This window comes from Zootermopsis nevadensis, unplaced genomic scaffold (genome assembly GCF_977971745.1).
Source record: "Zootermopsis nevadensis isolate Lab colony 2312 unplaced genomic scaffold, Znev_1.0 Znev_ptg000010l, whole genome shotgun sequence".
In the NCBI taxonomy this organism is placed as follows: domain Eukaryota; kingdom Metazoa; phylum Arthropoda; class Insecta; order Blattodea; family Termopsidae; genus Zootermopsis; species Zootermopsis nevadensis.
The window spans coordinates 18,761,249-18,787,952 of NW_028259142.1; the positions used below are offsets into that span (position 1 = coordinate 18,761,249).

The 26,704-nt window shown below is 39.1% G+C and overlaps 2 protein-coding genes across 6 annotated transcripts in view; one reads left to right on the plus strand and one right to left on the minus strand.

Annotated features, from left to right (window-relative positions):
- Positions 1–25,317, minus strand: part of Myo61F (unconventional myosin 61F) — a 46,577-nt gene extending 21,260 nt beyond the window's left edge. Inside the window, exons 1-2 of one of the 5 annotated variants that reach the window (XM_087346696.1) lie at positions 25,180–25,317; positions 24,787–24,906 (exon numbers count right to left, since the gene is read on the minus strand). In XM_087346696.1, coding sequence (XP_087202822.1) covers positions 24,787–24,815 — 29 coding nt within the window. In that variant the 5' untranslated portion in view covers positions 24,816–24,906; positions 25,180–25,317. Of the gene's footprint in view, positions 1–1,229; positions 1,359–9,409; positions 9,604–16,945; positions 17,076–24,786; positions 24,907–24,993; positions 25,116–25,179 lie in introns of those variants that run through there. The other 4 variants (XM_087346695.1, XM_087346697.1, XM_087346694.1 and 1 more) reach the window with 4 other exon arrangements.
- Klp54D (Kinesin-like protein at 54D) overlaps positions 1–26,704 on the plus strand; it is a 112,148-nt gene that overhangs the window by 39,282 nt on the left and 46,162 nt on the right. The gene's annotated exons all lie outside the window — the stretch shown is intronic.

Below are 26,704 nucleotides of genomic sequence, written 5' to 3' on the forward strand. Positions count from 1 at the left end.
CACCCTTTTTCGCTGGCGTACCACTAATTTTAATTTAACACATTAAATGAACCACTAACCAAATGCGTTCAGGGAAAACGTACGTATGTTAATATTATCCATAGGTTGAGAAACCTACCAGGTAGTCTATTTTTATAAATATTATTAACATGAAACTTAGGCTAACTCAGTCAAACTCTATACGTTCTTCGCACATAAGGCCTAAGTCCTGTCCATTCGTTAGAAAGTTTGTTTTCCGAAGAGACTTAACGGATTTGGATACAATTTGGTATTTGTAGTCTATACTAAAGTTTGTCGCGCGAATTTAATTTTGGTTTGTATCTGTCTAGTAAGAGCCACGGTGGTCTAGCGGTTAGAACGCTGGCCTTGTAATCCTGGGGGTCTCGGGTTCGATTCCCGGCGGTGCCCGAATTTATAACTTGTGTTGGGCAAGGCCGTGGTCTAGGCAACACGGAGTTTTCCTCCGGGGGCTTCCCCGGTTTCTCCGTGGCATCCCAACAATTACTCCATTCACACACAGAAGAAGGCAATGGCAAACCACTTCTGGATCATCTGCCAAGAACGTATATGAACAGGTCCCAGTCCGAGAAAAGGATGGAAGGATCCTGTTCATATGGACCTGTCGCCAGACAGAACACTAAATAATAATAAGATGAGGTTGTCTAGCGGTTAGAACGCTGGCCTTGTAATCCTGGGGTCTCGGGTTCGATTCCCGGCGGTGCCCGAATTTATAACTTGTGTTGGGCAAGGCCGTGGTCTAGGCAACACGGAGTTTTCCTCCGTGGCATCCCAACAATTACTCCATTCACACACAAAAGAAGGCAATGGCAAACCACTTCTGGATCATCTGCCAAGAACGTATATGAACAGGTCCCAGTCCGAGAAAAGGATGGAAGGATCCTGTTCATGATATATGGACCTGTCGTCAGACAGAACACTACAAATAAATAATAATAATAATAATCTGTCTAGTATAAGCCCTACTTTACATGAAATCCAAAAGGTACATTGTAATAATTCTTCAGAAATGGCTAATAGTATAGTAGCATCTGTACAAAGCGTAAAATATAAACCCGATAACGAAATAATATAAAACTAATAGCTCATATAACTCGGTGTTTTCTCTGTCAAATCAAACAAAGTTGTAAGGAAAGCATTTAGAAAATATTACACGCCAGTTCTGGACCGGCGTTCCACTTCTTTTTAGCACTGAAAATAGCGACTCTTACCTTTAACGGCAAGATGGAGTCGGATAATTCCCTCAGCACTCTACACAAGGTCCTACCACTTGCAAACACTGATACCGACTGAACATTCTCGACGGACTGCAGGCAGGTAGACGTTGTGGTTATGACATAGGGGCTTGTTTCCACTACATCCTACAGATAGGCGACCGCGTGTGTTGGCTGATAAAGCCACAGCTGACAACAACTTTATTTTAAAATATATTTTAATCAGGGATGACCAAAAGCTGTCCTAGACATTAGCAGCCTGTAACAGGTTTGAGAATGTTCTTCGAATCTCGCCTTTAGTATTTGTATACGGAGTTTTTCATTATCTTAAACATTTAAAGCTAGGTGGTAACTATATGAACCACATATGCTAACATTCAGTTACTCTGTATTTTTTCCACAGACTGTATTTGTCGGTTTCATATGATTACCAAAATAAACGGAGATTATTTCTTTAAACAACGTTAACCATCTGATTGAAACAATTAAGACACGTTGAGTTTTCTCTTAGAACTAAATTATTTCGATATTATTTAGACGAGTTTCGGGTTTCGAAGGGTTAAATCACTATTCAAATAATTAAATTAAGAGTACCAGTATCTGAAAACAGTGCAGTCTATAACGTTGATATTAAATTTGTATAAACATGGTTAGTATATTTGAATAAAAAATTTCTTGGATATTATCCATCGTCTAGTAAAATATAAAACGTAAAACGACGTTTCGGAGATGGGGCTCTATCTCCGTCTTCAGGTTCCTACTCAGTTGGGCCCACTAGATAGACCAGGTCCGGAGATAGGGATTAGCTCTATCTAGTGGGCCCAACTGTGTAGGAACCTGAAGACGGAGATAGAGCCCCATCTCCGAAACGTCGTTTTATGTTTTATATTTACTAGGTCCGGAGATAGGGATTACCTCTATCTAGTGGGCCCAACTGAGTAGGAACCTGAAGACGGAGATAGAGCCCCATCTCCGAAACGTCGTTTTACGTATTATATTTTACTAGACGATATATAATATCCAAGAAAAATTTTATTCAAATGACTCTGCACCATCGTCAAGAAGTTTTAGATCTGATATGGTTAGTATAGATGAAATAAAGGAAGAGTGATCCATAGGCCAATGTCTATGCATTCCCATTAGCTCTTCATGAACAGATTTGTATCTGCATAAATTAACACCGAAACGAATAAGTCATGCAGGCCAACGACAAATAATTGGCCTCACCTTACCATTTTACTTCGCATAAAGTTTCTAAGTCAGTAGTTCGCAACTCCTATACTCTTACCAGAGACTGACTTCTTTGGTTATTTATTAATCACTGGTTATGTAGTGGTGTCTCTTCAACTGCGTACATTATGTAAATTCAAATAGTAAGGCGACGCTGAAGAACGATGTAGTTGTGGCTTATTTCAAGGAATTATTCTTGGATCTTCAAAGCATAAGTTCTTAACCACTCGACAGCAAAGTTTGGTCATTGGCAAATGTCTGCACGTGGTCGCGATGGTGTTTAAGGTGTGCAGTAATGCTTGTTGACTAAAACTGGGACAAAAAAGCGTCTCTGCCTGTTTCTGGTCAGCCCTGTGGTGCCTAGACGCCTAAGTGATAAAGCAGGTGCAGACCAAACGTCAAGTGTCCTTAAGTGGTTCACTATCGTGATGTTCGCGAGTTACCTTGAACAAAACCGTCACACGTTAGGCTTACAAGGGAGCGTACTTTTACTGGAACCAAGCTCGACTTTCCGTAATTTTTGGTACGAGAAGCTACGTCAGGTGAAACAACATCACTAGTCCACAATTTACATAGTGATTAGAAACTTTAATGCCTCGGGATTCGAATCAACGCCAAAGAATATGTTGCGGTAATTTATCCGGTCAGGAGTGAGAATTGTTAACAGCGTTTGTAAGACACGCGGAATTATTTCTGTTATTTTACAACATAGATTAATAACAATTTTCTAATTTCATCCTTTTCACGCCCAATATTTCTAATAAGTGTAACTAATAATTATGAACTTATGTTACACGAAATTGGCGTTTACTGAAGAATAATAGATAAGATACAGTTTCATGCTGTTTTGAAAGAAGGTCCACTAATTTCATTCAAATTTGGCTTATAAACAACAGACTTTGTAGTTTTACGATGCTAAATTTAATTGAATTCCGTTCAGTAATTTCGAGGCCTACTTATGGAAATATATATACAAAAAAAAACCCTGATGTTAGGAATGTGTGTCTGATTTTGTATATTCGTAGATGTGAAAACAATCTTTTATCCACGATTAATTGTTTCGGGCGGAAATAGTAATCCAGTAAGTCACTGATACAGGGGTTTCAATCTTTTAAGACCGATTCCCACATTCGCTGGCCACCGGGCCAACGTAATATTTAAACTTCAATGTAAATTGTTAAAATCGCAACTAAATTACTATTTAAATCAGATTAATAAGGACCGAATACTATTTTGTTTTATTATACTCTTAAATACGGAACTTGGGTGATAACTATTTGGATTATCGGATTTTTGGACCGTCAGAACCCTTCAGAACATATCGGTAACTTTGTTCGGCAAACAGTACGAAACATGTTGGCGGTCCGTGGGTTGTAAACCCTTAATATACTATAGGTATCAAAACGTCATCACTCGAAACTTGAATATTTACTATTTCTATATTTTGATTGATCATTTTATAAGGTAGTATATTTGCGTCATATTGTGAATTAGGTTAATATTTTAATATTTTCCGTCAAATCACAATTTTAATAAGATAATAAAATATAAAATATTTAAAATATCATTTCACGTTCCGCATCGAATGATCGATTTACAAATTACAAATCGATCATTCGATGCGGAACGTGAAATGATATTTTAAATATTTTATATTTTATTATCTTACTAAAATTGTGATTTGACGGAAAATATTAAAATATTGATCATTTTATATTAATTCACATCTAATACAATTTATCAAGTATTTGTAGGAAGAAAAATTAATATACTTAAAAAAAACTAAGCCCCGTTATATTACGAGATCACAAGATTCATTATACACCAGTAATTCTGACCATTCTGTGAACACTGGTAGACCGGAGATAAACAACATTAAGATATAAGATCAGTTAACTCAACTAGCCTATGTAATAATCTAATTTAAGGCATCTAAAGGCTTTTCAATTATCTGGATATCGTGGCATGTTTCTGTTCCATTAAAGATATCATATCTGTATTCCAATGTTCAAGATTGATAGATATGATTATAAATTTGAAGTTTTAATGACAATTTTACAAGGTACAGTTTGGTGTTTTCCTTATTTGCGGCTTAGCGAATCGAAACCGCAGACTGTACATCCAATTTTTCATCATTCTCATTTCCTATAAAGGAATAAATGAACCTTAAGAAACGATATGGTGCTGGGTCTTTCCTTCTTGATCGACTGTCAAGGTCAGATTCCAGGTTCTCACGGAGTAAGAAGATGCCTGTCTTCTGAGGTGTTGCACCCCGTAGTCTGGTAGATATTGACGACGTTTCAAAGGTTCTTACTGCCTCCACTCGCAGGCCAATGAGTCTACCAGATTACACCGCGCAAGATCCCAGAAGACAGATGTCAAGAACTTCAGTGCTTTTATGTAAACCGAAATTCAAAAGACAGAATAGAATCCGGTGGCGGGATTTTGTGGCCAAAATCTTCAGAGTCTTTAAAAGTAAAGAACTGTTGGCCAGCGTAGTCTAAGGAAGACCCTGCAGTCATTAAGTTGGTTCCTTAAAACAGCTGCCTTACGAGTTGAATTTGTTATAATTAGTAATTAAAAATAATGTATAATGGAGATGACTGTTCATAAAATGAAATTCATATATGATGAAGTTTGTCGAAGATAAGTACATAATTAGCAATTTCTGTTACAGTTACTGATAACTTATCAGGTATACCTACGACTTACCTTCTACGGGTCGGAAAGGTTTGCACCTGCCATCTATTGGATCATTCATAATTTCATAATCACAGTCTCTAAAGATGGCAGCATTATTCATAATTGTGGTTCGGGGATAGTAATTTTCTTTGCATAATTCTTTAATACTTCTACTTTTGATAACATATTATATAATAACAAGTTAATTATTATACCAGTTGTTAGAATCTACACTGGTGAAAACTGCGTAAGGAGGATTTTTATAATTTGTGACATTTGCGTAATGAATCATTTTTACGGTGATTTAGTGAAGAAATGATAGATTGGCAGGACATATAGAACCACGTACTTTAGGTGTTTAAGACATCGATATAAAATTTATGTTTAAATACTTCAGAGGAACAACCACTTTGAAATACTAAGTAAAAACAGGAGGGTAATTTTTAAAAAAAAATCTTAGCATTTAACTGGCTCAGGATAGAGTTTACATTTTTAAATAGTTTATTTGTAGTTTTACATGACTAATTCGCCTTAATGATCTTTTATTGCAAATACTGGTGCAAATATTTTCCCTTGAGTTTCTTTAATTATAGATCACAGCACAAATGTTTCCAATGTAAGTTGTAGATCTTAATGATCTCCTGCCAACTTTATACGGACAGGCACGACCTCCACATTATGTGTCTATTTAAGGAAGTGATGCAAAGATCTCACTTGTCCACTTTTCGTCTCCCTTCAAAACCGAATGATCACGTCACTCGTCTGTGTACCATTTCCTTTACAATCCGTAACTCTGCTCTTTTTACTAAAGGGTTCCAAATCATCACTCTTAAGCAGGATCAGTTTCCTTAATCAGCATTAAGAAGATGATCGTTGAAATGGCGAAGTGTTGTGTTTCATTTGGGGTAAGCTTCAAAGGGTTAGTGTGCTTAAATATCGTGAAGTCCTTTTAGACTTGCCGCTCTATTACGTTATGCCCAGTGCAGAAAACCTTGACCCACATATTCACAGAAAGCGAAAGCTGGTAATTGTCAGGCTCTTCAGTACTCGAAGGACCAGCCAACATTACAAGCCTGATCGATGGAAATGTTTATTTTCATATGACAGATTTATATCGCACCATGTAGTTTGATTATCTGTTGATACTGCAGTTTCCAAAGGGACAGGCACGAGTGTTTGTGTGTTCTACTTGACACAAAAAGAGTTGTTTACAAAAAAAAAATAACTGAGCGAAGATTAAGCCTCTCAATTTATAAATTCGGTGAATCCAAACACGCATATCTAAATTGAAGGGACCATGGGGCTAGCTTCGCATTTATCTTTATTATCTGACTTTAAATACTTGTATCTTACTGATTTTCAGTTGGTATAGCTGGACGCGGATTTAATAATATCGAGTTACGGCTGTGTCACATCACGAAGGCGCTCGTAAACCTGTTACAGTTTATAAATTTGTGTGGTTAAAAGGCCTCAAATTTGTAATATTTAAACTTTCAATGTTCAAGTCTTCATTCGTTTCTGTGATAAAAAAAATACTGCACCCTTGTGACTGAAATAGGACACTCGTTTCCCTTTTTCGTTCCACTTTTTAATTCCCTTTTTCGTTTCCCTTTTTCGTTCCACTTTTTCGTTTCCTTTTCTCGTTCCACTTTTTCGTTTCCCTTTTTCGTTCCACTTTTTCGTTTCCCTTTTTCGTTCCACTTTTTCGTTTCCCTTTTTCGTTTCCCTTTTTCGTTCCACTTTTTCGTTTCCCTTTTTCGTTCCACTTTTTCGTTCCACTTTTTCGTTCCACTTTTTCGTTTCCCTTTTTCGTTTCCCTTTTTCGTTTCCCTTTTTCGTTCCACTTTTTCGTTTCCCTTTTTCGTTCCACTTTTTCGTTCCACTTTTTCGTTTCCCTTTTTCGTTCCACTTTTTCGTTTCCCTTTTTCGTTCCACTTTTTCGTTCCACTTTTTCGTTTCCCTTTTTCGTTCCACTTTTTCGTTTCCCTTTTTCGTTCCACTTTTTCGTTCCACTTTTTCGTTTCCCTTTTTCGTTTCCTTTTTTCGTTTTCCTTTTTCGTTCCACTTTCTTGCCGAATGACCCTTCCTTATAGACGTATTTACGTTAAAAAAGTTCCTGCACCATTTCAGGAAGGCTATGCGGGAGTGCACCTCCGCTAATTGTTAATTTAGACACTAAACGGGGGTGAATTTTCAGTTTCACCCTCCGGCCGCTTTGTTGCGAGTAAAGGGCTACTGGGACTCATTGCATAGGAAGGAGGCTGGGTGTGCCTCAGAGCCCGTCTCAGCGTGGTGACTAAATGAACAACTGTAAAAAAGATTAGCCTGCATGAATTTCTCATCTCCAACACGCGCGCTCCTCCCATCTCAGTCTTCGTCATTTGATGTCCCCAAAAAATACGCGGTGAAGAGAATAAATTATATATTTTTCTCTATCGTATTACTTTCATTTAGGCACTAACGTGTTAAACAAATTCAGTCTAAATATAATCGGTAAGTTTGTTAACACGATGATAATTTCTAAAACTGTTCTAGTCGAGATTTTCAGTTCGGTGCTGAGATCAGGAAGACTGCAGTATTGAACTGCGCGTATGAAAATTTTGCCGTAAGCCTGTTATAATAAAACAAAATACTGTATCATGTATGTAAGGCACATTGTAATAATTTCCGCTTAATATGGCAATTTCGCCAGCATTATGCAATCCGGTATCTTACTTGACGGTTAAGGGTGACGAATGCTGTCTGCAAAGAGCTGAGAAAGCTTGTACATCCTCCAGCAACTGACAAAAGATTTACTTCCGTTTGTAGGATCGCATGTCGTAATACATCCTCTTAAATAAGCAAAGTTTGAGCGGTTAAAAACTGATTATTTCGACATTCCCACTATTCATACTTAGCCAGCTTTGTGAAGTTGGCTAATTTCATATTCACAGAAATTTGCAAGTATTGTTTCGTTAAATGGAAGCAACATTGTTCTCATATTTTCTTCCTTCTCTGTCAACATAGAAATCTGAACCTTTACGTAACTCATGAGAAAGGTTTTCACTTCACATAGGGCTTTAATCGTGTAGCTTGACATTGCGAAACACCGACCAAGAAAACGAGAAACTGGTTCTCCAATTTGAAGAACACGTGATTTCCAGATGCGTTCTTTGCAATTTTATATCGTTCATTGACCTCGTTACATATAAATTACATACTGATCTGTTGTAACAGACGTCTTCAAATATTTATACTTGTGTTTTGTTAAATATATTTATTTTTATTTAGTATTCTGTCTGACGACAGGTCCATATGAACAGGATCCTTCCATCCTTTTCTCGGACTGGGACCTGTTCATATACGTTCTTGGCAGATGATCCAGAAGTGGTTTGCCATTGCCTTCTTCTGTGTGTGAATGGAGTAATTGTTGGTATGCCACGGAGAAACCGGGGAAGCCCCCGGAGGAAAACTCCGTGTTGCCTAGACCACGGCCTTGCCCAACACTAGTTATAAATTCGGGCACCGCCGGGAATCGAACCCGAGACCCCAGGATTACAAGGCCAGCGTTCTAACCGCTAGACCACCGTGGCCATGTTAAATATATAACGCATCAAAAATAATTTAAACAAAAGTTGTACATGTTAAGGAGATCTGTGCTTTACTTTTGGTCTCCATATTAAGTCATGTACTACGAACAGATTGTGGGAACAAATATGAGCTTAGATCTGAGTTTAATGTGAAATAGGCGTTTATAGGATACATACGGAGCAAAATCTATCTAACCTCACTACTTTTACTAGAAATGGTATCGCAGTTCTTAGAGTGCTAAAACGTGTTAACACATTATCTTTCCAGTACCATTAATTTCATACATTTTGCTCAAAGAACGCATAGAAATTAAAATTTGCAATGCTAATCGTTTTACGAATCAATGAAGGGTGTAAAATATTTACGTATGTTGTAATAGGGTATGTTTCGTACCATACTTTTTGATCTGATGAATATTTAACGACAGCAGCGCAACCTACAAGTTGATTCGAACTGAATGTTGTCATATTTTTCAAAAGTGGCACATCACGTGAGAAATCATATAAATGCTATATTAATACTGACCATATTTTCGTCATATGTTTTATAGAAGTATAACGAGCAGTAACTACGTCATGACGTACTCAACACGGGACTTACAGTAGGTCCATATACTCCGAAGGCTTCCTCTTTGCTTCTCATACATAAATCGTTACAAAGAAACAAAATAATACGATATTTTTGATATAAAATACCTGTTGCGGGCAGTTAACACATTTGTTTTCACTTGCAATGAGGCCATTATGAAGATTTAAGTTATAAGAGCACTGAATTTTTTTAAATTCCTCCGTGGATCTCACACATCATACGTGTTAACCGCAGATATTGGTGAACGATGACGGTAGACTGCGTCCGCTGCAGACACTGACATAGTACGGACTGACGAGGAAGTCGATGAAGAAACAGATCTCCGACGCATTCACAAATGTACCTGAGTGGCAATAGAAACCACGAATCGTGAGACGACATGAGATGACATGTGTAACTCAAGATAACGAATCTTTGATTACGATTCCGTGGCACCATTAGATGTATCCACAGAAAGTGGAATCGATTTGTTTTTCATTAGTTTTTCTTGGCAGAGTATCAAACCCTCTTATCTTCTGGCCGTATATATTCAAATAAATGTTTGTATGAGTCGCTTTTCAGAAATGTATAGTTTGTGAGCTTCATATAAAGAAGGCGTGTTATTGAACCGCTACAAACCGAAAGTACGTACATTCACCCACGACATTTAGTGCAGAACCCAATTCTAAATACCACATGAAGTGTTAACTTGTTCATATGTGCTAAAATAATACAATACACAGAATATTTGTAGGCCCACTGTACAATGGTAGACAGAAAACCCACTTTAGGTTAACTGTTCGTGACTTAGAAATGGTTAAGACATATTAAGTTTGGAGAAAGAATTTTTTCTGAGACTTTGGTATCCACCGACCAAGCTACACGGCTCCAGAGCCCACAAAAACATCATCCTCACCGCCATGACAATCACAAATCTCAGATTAACTGTGAAGTACACACGCGCCAATACTAATATTAAGAAGGAGAAATACTTAGAAAAAAGGGTAAATCTATATCAGTTATAATAGAATACTGTTTATGACAACAATTTCTCAGTAATGATGCTGGACGGCAGAATATTCTATTTTACAAGTGCTGCTACCTTTAGGCAGCTTACAGAAATACTTATGTGATGACTAACGATCTGAAAGAAGAAAGGCTATGAAAGAAGGTGGTAGGGATGAATATACGAAATGAATAATTCCCCGTCGTGTTTCAGCAAATCATTTCCACTAATTTAATATCAATAATAAATACAAACCGGCAATAATTGAATTGCTTCCATTTTTCGTTTACTGTGGATCAATGTTGTTTGGTTAAGACAATGTTATATTCGACCAAAAAGATGCGACTTCCCGATGTTGGTCATTGTGGCTCGAACTTACAATAAGACGAGATTCACGTCACATGAACGCAGTCAAGACACTGCTTTCGCCGTTGTTTAATGAAGGATGGCTGTTAAGATAAGAAATGAGTGGTGAAGAAAACATGGCTGGTAATACCGGGTTTACAATTTATGAGGCTGCGGTCGTGCTTGCCGGCCGACCACGCAATACAAGTACGACCGCAGCCTCATAAATTGTAAACCCGGTATCTCACTTAGGGTAGCTCTGCACACGCGACGTGTAATTTATGAAAAATGTGGCTTTCTTTTGTTTACTTCATTCCCTGTGCTTGTTTGTTTTCTTATCCACATTTCTCTTTGTTTCTTTCCCTATTTCTTCTTTCATTACTTTTTTGATTGTAACGGGACAGTCCGAATTATTTAATGTTTTTAATCAAGCAAATATTATGTTATTCATGTCTCTTGAAAATCCTTAAGCCTCTCTTCTTACACTCCAAGTTTTCATTGCACGCGACCTTCTGGAGTGGCTTACGAAGTGAGAGGCTCGTTGCAAAAGATCGAGTCATCTTACTGAATGAGGCATTGTTAAAATGAACGCCCTTCCTAAAATAGCTTCGCCATTATCCTTCAGCAATATGTTGCATTTTAAAACCTGCGGTTTCGGTACAATCTAAGACAACATGTTCGACACCTTCTAGCTTCTCAGATTGACCATCTTCTTACTCCTAATGGAGTATGTTCCGAGGTAGATCGACAAACAAGGCAAGTGTCTATTGGATTGATTTAGTCATACGAAAAGCTTTCTTTAGTCTGCATCCAAGAAGTGAAAAAAGAAACTGGAGTTTCTGTGCAGGAAGTTTCGTGGTCTTACGAATGAAAAGAATTGCACTCATCGACCCTTGAACGACCGCGATATTAACGAAGAAGGAAGCAGTCAGATGTACTGAAACAGTGTAAGTGAAGCAAAACTTGAGTTTCGAAATAGGAAGGCAGCCATTGTGACCGGCCATGCATCCTCTCTGCACGATATTCTTCCTTGCTTGTAGGCCTACTGCACGGGTCTCAACCCTTATTTCTCCCTCTCTCTCCCCCGGCCCGAAGTCATGATCTTGTGAAGTCATCACCCCCATTTCTTCTTCCAAAGATTTTAGTCTATGTTTAATTTAGATCTGACTTGTTAAAGAAAACAAATGAAGATAACGGCAAATTAAATTAAATTAAATCCGTGGCGTAACAGCTCCAGAGAGCCAAAAACGACTAGGTGTCTGCTGGCCTCATGTCCACATGCCTAAGCAGAGGTGAACGATCATCCAACCAGATATAGGGTGACGTATGGTCAGCACGACCAACCCCCAGCCATTGCTAGCTTTTCCTGACCGGATTACGCTACTTATCGTAGCTCCCCAATTTCCTCACGATGCTGGGTTGGCACCGGTCGAAAGCTCATGAGAAAATTTCTTCTCCCCCGAGACTCGAACCAGCGCGCATTCCGTATCACCGGTCCGAAGCATGATGCCTCAGACCGCGCGGCTACGGATAACGGCAAGAGTGCTCAAAATTCTAGCGGTTAGAACGCTGGCCTTGTAATCCTGGGGTCTCGGGTTCGATTCCCGGCGGTGCCCGAATTTATAACTTGTGTTGGGCAAGGCCGTGGTCTAGGCAACACGGAGTTTTCCTCCGTGGCATCCCAACAATTACTCCATTCACACACAGAAGAAGGCAATGGCAAACCACTTCTGGATCATCTGCCAAGAACGTATATGAACAGGTCCCAGTCCGAGAAAAGGATGGAAGGATCCTGTTCATATGGACCTGTCGTCAGACAGAACACTACAAATAAATAATAAAGTGTCAGAAGCACAGAAAATAATAGGACTGGAGGTGCTTAAGTGCATACTCCAGAAGTGTTAGGGAATATTCCGGTTCTCTGGATTACTACGCCGTATAATATGGCACGAGACGTCAAAATAGGTTTTAAAAAAAGAAATTTCCCCCACGCACAATTTTAATAGCAATGCACCTGCCAAAGTTTTTATAAGCTCTGTGGTACGAGTGAAGGCCTACGAACTGTATAAATAAACAAACAGCCTGACGAGGTCTGAAAATTATAGCACAGTTGATCGTCTGTACAGACTGTAACAAGATGTTTCTGAAAGCTTCTCCTTACACACACTAAAGTTAAAGGCAATTTATCATCGTAGCTCGTGATTACTAAATGTACGTTTCGTCAAGTCTGGCCAAATGTGACGGGAAACGAGTGGCGGTTTGGAGAGAGACGCCGATAAAATGAAGATATTTCGCTGCAAAGTTAAGAACATCGAGCAACCGATCGTATCATTAATTTCCAATCGGAATTTCTATTACTGTTACATTTATTACCGCGTATCTACCAGTCTATACGGTGCAGCATTCGACATGATCTTCCATGTCCTTATCCGGTTTCCTTTTAATAGAGACTTTGTTTTCTTCAATTCCTCGACAGCAATGACGGAATATTAACTTATATTAGACCATTACGGCATCTTTTCCAAACTTGTCATTACAATAAACATTCAACTCTATATAACCTGCTCAGTTTCAAGTGTCGTTAAACGAAGACGAATAAATGATTATGCAACCCGCGTCTTCGTAGAGATATATATATATATATATATATATATATATATATTAGACCTGCACGCTACAGAAATGTTGAAAGCTGTTATTGCCATCTTAACCACTTTAAAAGCAAATTAATTCCGTTAATATTCACGGAGGTCCAGGCGGAAATATTTGCTGGTCTAACTTCATCGTTTTCAGGAAATATGGCCCGATATCTTGGAAGTAATTGGGCCAGATAAGCATGTTCTGTAGCAAAACTTTCACAAGCAAAAATGAGATAGCACAGAGCAACGTAAAGCCTTTTAATCCTCTTTGAGAAAGACAATGAACACCGACCGAAATAGAAAAATTATCAGTCGTTAATCACACGTTGTTTATGTACCAGTCTCAAAGTTATATTATTTTATGAAATTATCTGTCCTTATCTGACAAGTGACAAATGAATTTTTTGTTCATTACCGGTAACATATTTTAATAAATTCTATCATTCAGTTGGAATGTGGAGATTTGCTATCTCTATAAAGAATACGCCTTTATTAACTATCAGAAATTCTTAAAGAGTGCACCTCACACTTGTTTTAACACACTGGTGCATCTTACTGATATGCCTTCGGATTCTTCCGGTTAATTTAAAAACAATCAGCAGAAAATATTTTTAAAAAAAACAGCATTTACTGACACCTCAGAGATTTTGTTCGTGACATCGGAGAAGTTGCAGTGGCCTATTTGGTGATATTAAGCCCCCGTCTTTCTCCTGTTGGAGTTGAAGAAAATATTAAAAACGTGGCGAATTTATCAGTTACTCACTGAGCAACGCGCATTATTATGTTACGTGTATACATTGCATTCACTAACAATACCCACCGCCAAGCCCTACGAGGCTTCCCGTTCCATAAAACGGCAGTTGCGTTCAACTTTATCAGCGAACGCAATGTATATTAATAACGTGTCAGTGTTATGACAATATCCAACACCCGAAACGTCGTTACTCAGAGGGCAGTGTCCAACACAATATTCGTATAAACACGTTACGTCTGAAAGTTCGTTCGGTCGTTCGCCTGTCTCTCGCTCAGCTGTTTATAAAGTTTCCTTTCCGAAAATAGCTCTCCCGCTAATGGCGGGGAAACCCTGCAGGATCCTCGAGTCTTCCACATGTTCAACGATCATTTATTTATTTGTTCCAAATTCGCCTTTGATTTTTGTATCGGCCTATCGCGTTGGCACACCAAATTGCAAGTCAGATATTAATTTCCTAAAATTTCGTTAAACATTCAACATAACATAAAAAAAGATGGTAAAGTTGCGTCATATTGTGATATAATAAGTATATATTAAATCTTGTCCGTCTAATCACAATAATTCTTATTAAATATTACAATAATTAACATTTCAACATTTAAAACATTTAAAACATTTAAAATATTTAAAATATTAAATGATGTTCTTTATCGAAATATTCGATTTTACATTAGACCATCATTTATCATGTTTCACGACATGTTTCAGTTCCTAAAAGAACCATCCTCAGGTGTATATAATTATATAAATCTTCAAAACGATAAATAATTCAAATACAATTTTCATAATAAAAAACTTTTTTTGTAATGGAATCTATTAATCGTGCAAGAACTTCGATTTCGATAAGAAGCTGGGAATGTCTTGAATGGCTGAGTAACTGTAAGCTTCTCAATCAGAACTTGGCTATATGTTGTTAATCAGTTAGTTATTTGTGTACAATAAATACGGTAATTAACCTTCGAGTTCCATACAAAACAAGAAATTTCTCGACTATCTGAGAGACTGTCAGCTTTTCAAGTAGGATTGTGCTCGATGGAGTTACTTGTTTGAGACTTTCATTTTACAATTTTAATTTGATCTTTAAAAAAATAAAATAATATAATTGAACCATACACACAATTTAAACTCGTCCTACAAATTTTCGTGTATGCACTTATTGCCAAATTTAATCTAATTCTGTCGAACAGTTTGCAGAATAAAACAACCTCTATGTTATGTCTACATCTACGCACTTCAAGGAAAAATCATAAAACTGCTCCAGATTGAACTAAGCAATCCCATTTTCCTATTTTTAAATCGTTCTTCCTTATTCATCACGATAAATGAGACATACTAGCATCTAGCTTATTGACACTATTGGAGACTAGTTATGACGTCAATATACCGCCTGTGTATTATGATGGTTGCCAATTGAACTTCGATCTTTGTAACATAATAATCACGTCTTCACTATGAGACAACAATGGCCGTGTTCTGACCTTTGACTCGACTGGAATGTGATGCATTGTCGTCTCATGTTATGTCCGTAGTTACTTTTTAAGGCCTGGACTCAAAGATATGAGAAAGTAGGACGTGCTTGTATATTTCTATCTGACATTAGTCCGAGATTAAGAATGCGTGGAACGATACGTCTACCCCGATGAGTCTGGTACATTGTGTGGCGCATTGAACGCCAGGGACTATTTGATCACGAAAGATAAATGTACTACAGTTCATCGAATTTTGCTGTCGAGTGGTTAACAAGCCTTTCGAAGCTCAAAGGTCAATTATCATGACTAAGGTTTCGGCTGTTTTCATCAAGTTATCTAAGATTAGGGGCTAGAACCTCAGTGTGCAATACCGGTTTATCCCACAGGCAACAATTCTTAAAAATATTCCTACACGACGCTGTGTAAATCACTCACTTGACAAAGTGTCGTTAAAGAAATTTACCATTTGAGACACGAAATTCATCAAAACTCAGCGCTTTTTTGTTACAAAAATCAATATATTATACTGTGAAATAATCACTTTTTACTCTAGGAATCATAAGAAACACTGTGCAAATTTCAGAATTATTTATAATCTGTTCTTTACTCGAATTCATCCATTTCAGTCTGTCGCGATTTTCAGCAGGAGTGTTAACAGAGACCACTATTGAATCACATTATTGCAACAATGACCTTAGATATCATAGTTGATGTTGATTAATTATTGTATTTGTTATCTCCTTGGCTGCCCTGAGTGATGTAGCGTGAATAGCACCTTGAAAATTCTTAAGGTAGTATATTTGCGTCATATTGTGAATTAGGTTAATATTTTAATATTTTCCGTCAAATCACAATTTTAATAAGATAATAAAATATAAAATATTCAAAATATCGTTTCACGTTCCGCATCGAATGATCGATTTACAAGTTGGAACGTCTCTTACGACATGTTTCGGTTATATTTAACCGTCCTCAGGTATAAATTAGATTGGTAAAATTTAAAACTCGAATTACAATCATTTACAATGTTATGCAGTTTATTGAAATGTTCTTATCAGATCGTAAGAGACGTTCCAACTTGTAAATCGATCATTCGATGCGGAACGTGAAATGATATTTTAAATATTTTATATTTTATTATCTTATTAAAATTGTGATTTGACGGAAAATATTAACTTGAAAATTCTGTGTACTCAGCCGCGTGCGGCGTGTCGAGTGTTGTCGCGCGCGGCTGTTATTTGTATTGCTTTTTATGGGTGCGAAACCCACTGACGCGCCGCGTCAGTGGGTTTCGCACCCATAAAAAGCAATACAAATAACAGCCGCGCGCGACAACACTCGACACGCGGCTAGTCGCGCCAGTGGGTCCCCTAGCCTTAAGGAGTACACCTTTCTAATCTTTTTGAATATCAAAACATTAAATGACCAGTAAATTGGTCACATGCACTTACCTGTCTATCTCGTCGTCCATTTCAAATTTTGAGAGTGTTTCCACGTGTTACAAACAATATTCTGTGGTCACATTTAAACCGACGCAGAAGTTTCCGTGCTGCTGTTCTGAATTAACAAACTCTTCTGACGCACTGAAGGTGGGAACAATTAGTTGCCACCAGACGACGTTACGTAGTCAGCTAGAAATACTATTGACACTTCGCAGCGAATACTTCGTCCTTGGCTTCGCTAGTTAACAGTCTATTCAATTTCATTTAACAACTTCATTTTTCCGTGTCGTGCAAAAACAACAATTTTCAACAATGATAATAATAACAGTTCTTATGGATCTTCAACACTTTTGACCTCCTGAGACTGCCTGTTATTCCAGTACAAGAAGCAGATTATTTGAGCCATTCTTGAGGTTGGCAGCCAGTAGACATACCATCATCACAAACGTTTTACTTTCACTCCATAGTCGTTGTTAACTTACTATTGTGTAAATAATTGTTATTCAATTGTCATCATCGACTGTTCCTTTATGGGCACCCTGTGAGTCAGCAGCCCGCCACGCCCTGGTGTAGTGTGTGGGGTTTTATGTCCCAAATAACTGTATGTCCGTGGCTTATTAAACGACGATATAACCACGGTGGTCTAGCGGTTAGAACGCTGGCCTTGTAATCCTGGGGTCTCGGGTTCGATTCCCGGCGGTGCCCGAATTTATAACTTGTGTTGGGCAAGGCCGTGGTCTAGGCAACACGGAGTTTTCCTCCGTGGCATCCCAACAATTACTCCATTCACACACAGAAGAAGGCAATGGCAAACCACTTCTGGATCATCTGTCAAGAACGTATATGAACAGGTCCCAGTCCGAGAAAAGGATGGAAGGATCCTGTTCATATGGACCTGTCGTCAGACAGAACACTAAATAAATAAAATAAAATTTGAATGGGATATAACCTAACAAGGATCTTCGTGATCCGTGTAGATCTTTGCGTTATTAGGATAATGAAATCTAGAAGACGATGATGGGTTGGACATATAGGTAGAGTGAGATATGCCTACAGAATTTTACTGGGGAAATTTCTAGAGAAACGCCAATTTGAGCACCATGAACCACATGGGAAGATAACATTAATATTGATCTTGGGAGGAAATATATTGTCAGAATCGGTGATGGACTGGACTGATTCAGGATCGTGTCCAAAGGCGGGCTTTGGTATTAGGGGTGAGTGTTGCTTACTCAATGGTCAGTTCAATGCCAATGGGCAGTTACGGTCTCTGATTCGCACAGTTCACATTTTTATAAAGAATTTGTCATTTATATTTTAAGATAATTGGACCTTTATCATATGTAATCTATATGATCTCAGTATTTGTGTCCAAAAGGGCATAAAACTCGGTGTTTCTAACACAATCTTCGACTCATACCGTCTTCAAAAATGTCAGAGGATGGTCGAAAAGGGTGGCGTCCCAAATGTGTGAAGTACTCAGGGTCATGGCTACTGTCTGTACACATGACGATGGAACTGAGAGACGTCAGGGCGTCCTGACCACATTTGGCAACACATTCATGTTGAAGTGACCATGTCATGCTTGCAAGCCAGTCTAGCGAGAAGCACTTCATTGGTTTCGTTTATCAGATTTCCCTTAAGAAAAAAACTTTCGCCTTATTGGTTAATCCAACCATACTCAGCATGTCTCTCAATCCCTGCGGACTGCATACAACTCCTACCTTAGACCGCCGTGCATTCGTTGTTTCTGACTTTGTGGAGAATGTACGTACGTAGTGTAGCTTCGTATCAGTAGATTAGTTTCTGTAGATATGTACGAACATTAAAGCCACTGAGGCATGCAAAGTGATTAGAAAATACGTGTACTCTACCTCAGATGTCATACCATAACGCAGGTTTGCACAAATTTCATGTTGTCAACACTGGAAGTCTCGGAAATAAAGCAACAAGTAGTTCTGTACAAGTTTGTCGTCCGTTTTTCTGTTTATAAGTAAAAAAAAAACTGCAATTTCCTGTTCTTCTCAGACGTAACCTCGGTGTATATTTGAATATACAAAATTTCAGTGGGTCATGAAAAGCTTAATACAGGTTACGCGCTTACGATATTGTTATTTTACACTTTAAAAACATTATTCGGTTTTTGTCCGTCTAATCACAATTCATATATAAATTTACAATTAAGATAATTAAAATATCATTTTATGTTCCTCATCGAACAATCGATTTACAATTGAAATCGATTGTTCGATGAGGAACATAAAATATTTTAATTATCTTAATTGTAAATTTATATATGAATTGTGATTAGACGGACAAAAACCGAATAATTAATTAAATTTCACAATATGACGCAACTATATCATCTTATGAACTTTAAAAAAAAACAATCTTCATGAAATTTGCCCATCTTCAGAGTTTTCACGCCATAAAAATGCCATTGAATGGCGCTGGCGTGGCTCACACTTGCCTCGTATTTCAGATATACAGGGTTCGGTTCTGGACCCAGAGACTGGCCTACAAGCGGTCGTCCTGCAACCTGGGGGTTGAGCATGAAGCTGACATTTCTCCACGCACATTGGACTCATCTGGTTCATGACAGGAGCTGGCAGGTGTCTCTTGCGAGCACGGTAATGAACCTTTTGGGTTCCATAAAAGGCGCGGAACTTCTTGACGGGTTGAAAGATTATCAGCTTCTGAAGAAGGAATTTGTTCCATGGAGTTAGCTGACTTGTTGGTCTGTCATCCCAGTAGTTGCACGCTTTTGTCTGTCGAGAACCAAAGCGTCTCGCGGTGCATGTGCACATTCGCTGAGTCACTCACATCGCTCACACCGGTTCGTGCTCCTAGTGATGAAATAATTGCTCTGTATCAGATCGCCACGTCGAGGTCGAGGAACTCGCAGGAATCGATGTCCAACAATGGAATCGCTGTGGCCGGCCCTGACTTCATCTGCGCATGCTCGCATCAGCACTTTGCGATATGACACGGCAGTATTTCTACGTCCTATGCGACACGGAGACGTTCCGTCTGTTTCCCAAGGACGGGCAACTACGATACGACTAAAATGCGGTAAAAGAACTCATCTCTCTTTGTTTCTCTAACTGTTTCCTGCACTTAAGGAACAGAGGTGAGGTGTTGGAGGCGTAACACCGTACATACTTGACTTTGGTTGTATGTGATGCGAATGGTAAACTTCACACGCCCCGAGAAAGGATCGCTAATACCCACTGGACAGGACGCCGGATGGGTTACAGATTTATTCGTCCAGTCCACTAAAAATATTAATTTCTTGAACACACCTTGATTGGAAAGTCCCAACTTCCTACCTTCAATATTGAAGATATCAAAAGTGGTTATCCTTGTAAGACTTGAGGTTCTCACAGCGGTGAGTATGAAGATTTCTGTTTTCTGGGTTGTTGCGCTGTGTAGTCTGGTTGATGTTAACCAACGTTTCAGAGGTCATACTGCCTCCGTCATCAGGGTAATATTGATATTATCACCCTGATGACGGAGGCAGTATGACCTCTGAAACGCAACAACCCAGAAAACGGAAATCTTCGTGGTTATCCTTGTTTACGTCTTCTTATGACTTCTCCTGCGCGTAAATGAATTACCGAAATTGCACCGTGGAAGATTCTTCAGCCATAATAACTGCAGTCAATTAGCTGGAAGTATCCTTTGACGGTTTCCCTGCTCTAACATAAAGAAATTCCTCCTATGTTCTGAAGTTCCCCATACTTGGATAAATTAACCTACATACAGAAGTTTCCTCTTAGGTCAGTTTTATACAGTATATTCATGGACATATGAACGTATAGCCTGTGTTAAGAATCGAAAAACTGAATCTTTTCCTGAGCGACTGAGACCTACATCGAAGGGAGAGACATAATTTATTTTTGGCACGAACTACGGTCAATTGGACTTCTTAACTAGTTTAATGACCTCTTGACATCAAGGTTAATTTTTTACAAGAAATATATTTCACCGACATGACAAATACCTTCGTTCTTAAATAGTGACTGAATTCACTAAGGATTCTATTCTTCATTCATACTCGACCTCAATTGCAGTTGAGGTTATAATCGATAGAACTCTGTTGCCACGTACTGAAGTAATGCCCGTTTGCCCGTTAATGTTTACCACAGCGGAAAGGTGTGTGGGCATTTTATTAACTGACAGAAATTGTTTGTGTTAACCTTCCATTTGTTGTGTATTAACTGAAAATAAAACTGGCGATTAAGATAGGTTTCTGTACAAGTCAGAATCTGAAGAATATACGGAGTCCCCTTGAAGACCTACGTAATTCAGAGGACGTGGTTGCTACTATTACTAACATCGTCACAAAATAATTCATTAATTGGCTGGCCAGGTTAATTACGCGTTTGGTTTGCGTGAAGATAAATGAACTGCTAAATTGTTTAATATCTTTTCATAAATACGATCCTCAAATCCAACTGCAGGTTTATGGTGCATTATGGGTGGGAATGAAGACAAATATGGCGTCAGTTGAAATGACAAAGTGGCGTGTTATGTATCGAGAGCTTGGCTTGCAGGCCAGAAATAAACAGGCAATGCAGAACTGTGGTAGACGACAACACTATTACAACATGAGTACATTTTCCATGGTTTTTATATTTTAAATAGAACGTGGCTGGTCCTGAGAGCACAAAAGAAAGAAACACGGGGAAATGAGAAAAATAAATAATAAGTCGTTTCTGGTGCGGTGCGGGGGGAATGTTTACTGCCTGGTGGACTAGAGGGCTGCTATTGGTGGGAAGTGTGATACGTCAGAGTTTTACACTATTACACAGACTAAAAACATCGAGCAGTTAAGAGTAGCGTGTAGTGAGTGCACCTGCACTGTATTCTGTGGGTGTTGCGATAATATTCTAGATTAAATCGCTGTGCCGCTGTGAGGTAATCTTAAAGCTGTACCCATTAGAACACATGAAAGCCTGTCGTCTGTTGTTCGTTGAGTGGTTGCGGAACTAATGCTTTTAGGATGGGTCGTCACTCACCGCGAAATCTTGCGCATGCGCGTATATCGAATTCCTAGCAGGGATTTTCTCCTGGTCTGCGGACTGTACGTGTCCCTTAGCACACGCGTGCACGGCCCCCACCTACTCAAGTTTATAAAATGAGCTTCATTTAGTGCAATAAATGCAACAATTATATTTGAAACTGCGTGGTCGAAATAAGACGGCCTCATTTACGACGTAGGAAGTTGAATTTACGACATCAAGCCTCTGAACTCCGGATGTCAGTCTCTTTTCATGGATCTTATGTTGTTCTCAAACGGTTTATGGATGTTTTACTGTTGTCTCGCATGAACGTAGCAGAGTTGATGAGACCGGTAATTTCTCCAATTTCTATCTCTTTCCCAGAAAACGTTTTTCCTTGTAATGTCTTTTATCAAAGAAATAGAAACATTTATTTCTTGACTAGCTGGGTTTTAATAATTTTGTCAAGAACTTTGTTAATGAAATTAACAGAAATTAATGGAAATGTGAGCTTATGAGTGTGAGGGTCCGATTCACGAGTGATTCATGGAATACGCCCCATCATAAGAGTGGTGACGTTGCGACGTAGGGAGGGACCCCACATATGACATGACAAGCGAAAGCATCATGAGACGTGATTAAGGAGCGGCTGAATATTAACACACCCAAATATGACGACCAGAACGTTCGGCCTGATGACCGCTGAGCCATCCCGAGTTCCGTACGCAGAACACGACACATCCTGCCTTCCTGCCTTAGCGACAGTGAACATACAAGAAGTGAATTCCCCTATCCCTATGAATCTTTTGAAAAGCTGACAGTCTTCTACTCAAGAAACTCCCCTCTTTTGTCGTACCAAGAGCTTTATTTAATCCAGTCCATGCCCTCGTATCGCCTTTCCTGTGATCCGTTCTGGTATAATCCTTCCTACGTCTCCGAACTGGTACTTTGGTACTTTCGGACTGAAATTTTGAGTGTATCATCTTCATGCGTTCTCCGTGTCCTCCCATCCTGACCTTGGTTTCAGCACCGTAAGCTCCTAATATTATTTTCTCCATCGTCCTTCCAGCTTCTCTTCCTCAGGCCCAAATATTCTCCTTGACTCGTGGGTTCAAGACCTGGTAACGCCAATTGGGGTTTCGGGAAGCAACCATGTCCCCCAAAAAATTATCAGGATACTTTTGTGCGCCTATATTATAACTTGTGTTGGGCAAGGCCGTGGTCTAGGCAACACGGAGTTTTCCTCCGGGGGCTTCCCCGGTTTCTCCGTGGCATCCCAACAATTACTCCATTCACACACAGAAGAAGGCAATGGCAAACCACTTCTAGATCATCTGCCAAGAACGTATATGAACAGGTCTCAGTCCGAGAAAAGGATGGAAGGATCCTGTTCATATGGACCTGTCCTCAGACAGAACACTAAATAAATAAATAAATATGGCTACATTAAATGGGCGTTACTGGATGAGCAAGGAAAAAATAATTTCCTGCTTTGAGTACATCAAAATAAAAGCACGGAAGTACAAATAATTACATTTCTTACGCAAACGTAAACCATTAAATAAACTACGTCTACCGGAAACCTTGACAAGCAGCCAATGGAAACACGCGAACTGACGCAGTGAACTGCAATATGAGACAACACAGATAAATAAGAAGGAGGAGAAGTTGGAAACTGAGATGAAAGGAAAGAAGGAAACACAAACGAAACAAAAGGGAAATAAGGAGAGATAAAGAAAATACAGGAGAAAAGGCGAAAGAGAGGACTCACTGCTTCAAAGCCCAAAACGTGTTGAGTGTGTAATAAGGCGATGGTAGGCACAATTACGATCCTTAACTTTATGTTCACTCCGCGACTCACGTTGATAATGCTGACAACAGTGGTTATTGTTAGGCCGCAGACAAGATAATCGACAACGGAACAACAATGCACTTTACACATTAGCACGTAAACAGGACTACGGTTGTCTGAGGTTCTGGCGGGCACAGAACGTGCGACTCGACTCGCCTCTGCTTGAAGGACAGGATATAAAAAATAGTTGAATGGATGATTTCCATAACCAGCAAACTCAATAATGGGTGATGGATGATCACGCTTTGTGAATAGCAACACTCGTTAAACCAAAGCAGTTCATTACTTTCGAGTGTAATGACTTCGCTTTGTCAGTAGCTTTCGGCAAACAGCCAGTGATAACTAAAGATTATCTCTATTTACAGTTCCTGAGCAATCCGAATTGCAAATGTTGGTTCTATATAACTGAGCGGGATGACTGATAACGTAAGAGTTCAGTAATAAATTGATGTAACCTAAATATTATCTTCACACTTTTCCTTAAGACCCACTTTAATATTGTCATCTGTGTTTTCTCTTTCCTTCTGGTCGGAGAGTCAGTGTTTCGTGTTTCGTGTTCTGAGGTCCCGAGTTTCGAAACTGGGTCCTGTGGCCGGCCGGTGAAACTTCAGATATGGTACCTTAAACAGGCCACGACTGCTTCCTTCCAAATGCATTAAATTCATTATTCACAAAATAATTCCAAATTTTCGTTAAATGACACCTGAAAGTGAGACTGTCCAGCCTTCCAATATGAGCCTAAAAATTATAATACGATGAAATGTGTCCAAGAAAGAACTCGTATAATGCGAAAACTCTTCGTTTATCAAAAAGTTTCTTCCTGTCCCCAGAACACGGCATAGAAAACTATGCAAAATAATCTCTGAAGAAAGAAACCACAAATGGTGATGGCGAAACGGCTTAAATATATCTGACTGCTATTTCGACATGTTGTGAAGCTTCATTCAGTAAACCTAATTATGTCGTAAAATGAAATAAAACATTTTGTTCCTTACCAACTTTTGTCTCGATGTTTCAGCCTCATCGTCAAAATATGATAATTCTACGAAGACGCTGTGTCTGGCAGGTCCACCGTTCGAATCTTGAATTTCCCTGTTATTTTACGCCGTTAACACCTACAACAAAATATTACCAACCAGTATTCGAACGATTTAAATTCACCACTGTCTGAACTTGTACGACAAATTATCTAAAACACATACTTTTAAGATATTACGTCAATAAAAATAGTTTTTAACATTCTCCTCCATAACACGAACGCGCAAAATCTGACGACACACAACACGGCCGTTCGCTTGCACAGACACATTCAAACTATGCACACAAAGGTCTAGAAAGAAAGAGAAACGACTTCGAGCAACGGCTGGGTTGGGTCGTGGTTGTCTTACCTTTTTCAACGGTAGGGAAGCAGACAGGTAGGAGAAAAGAACCAGCTGTCAAGAAAACACCATCGCTCTATATAACTTACACTATAATTATCCGACAGACGAATTAGAAGCGATTAAACTATGAACTGAACGTTTCTTAGATACCCGCAGACATTCCACTGTTTTGACAATTCTATCCTCCGTTAGTTGTGACCTGAAAACAATAAGACGTCTGTCCCGCCGACTCTTACCGACTACTCGAAGCTGACTGGCTCCTTGCAGGATGGAGTCTGCATCCCACTTGTACTTACGATGGTGATTATTTCCATCAGCAGGACTCAGGAGATCTAGGCCCCTCCTCCCTGAGTGACTCACACGAGCTATATCTGTTCTCCAGCTCCAGACAACAGTCTGGGTTCAGTACTCGGTTATAAGCACGAACCAGAAGGAAAACCAGTCTTCCCACTCTCCTCCACGTAGCTGTTGCCACTTGAATTCTTTTGTCTGCCAAAGAAACGCCGTTCCATCCCTCTGTAGAGGTAAGAAGGACGCCGATAGGAGGATAAAGAATAATGTATAAAGGAACAACAAAGGAAGGTAGAAATTTATGCCTTTTTAAATTATATTGGTCCGGAGATAGGGATTAGCTCTATCTAGTGGGCCCAACTGTGTAGGAACCTGAAGACGGAGATAGAGTCCCATCTCCGAAACGTCGTTTTACGTTTTATATTTACTAGACGATGGATAATATCCAAGAAAATTTTTATTCAATAAACAAAAGAGTAAATAAGTACGTAAGGACAAAGAAGAAACAATGGACGCAGATACAAATGAAAGAGAAGGTATGGAAGAAAGGAGATGAAAGAGAAGAACAGAGGAAAGAAGACAAAGGAAGAACAACTGTCCCTGGCAGCTGTCGGTTATTGATAACTTTTAAGCAGGAGTAGTTGCAACCATTTTCAATATGCGCTACTGACCACTGTCCTACATCGCCATTTTAACAAGCTACTAATGTCATTTTATCATTGATCCACTCCATGTAAGCTGTTTTATCCCGGCTAACACTTTGAGAAATCCGTCATTTGGTTGCCAGGCATGGGCAGAATTCTTTGTCACAGATCGAAATGTCTGCAAGCAGCCAAACGAACAAAAAGTAAGGAGCTTACTCAAAGCAAAGATTCTTGGAAACTGTAGGGTAACTACTTCGTAAATTTCTGCAAGACTGCACATTGATGTTGGTCGTCCTTGGTGCAAGCCCCGGGCGTAGCAACTGTATTTATACCACACTCACTCGGTGCATATGGACTAGACCTGAACCACACTCGCAGCATGTCACTGTCTGACCTTGAGCTACAGCAGTGAATTCAACCTGGGGTACGCGTGCCCCCCGGGGGTACATGAAATTTAAAAACATATACATTATTTCATGATAAACACTGAATAATCAGTAATGTAATTTATTTAATTTATTTTAGATGTAGATTTTATACTATATACGAGGTGCGATCGGAAAGTTTACAGACTGTGTCAATAGAGGGCGAACCGG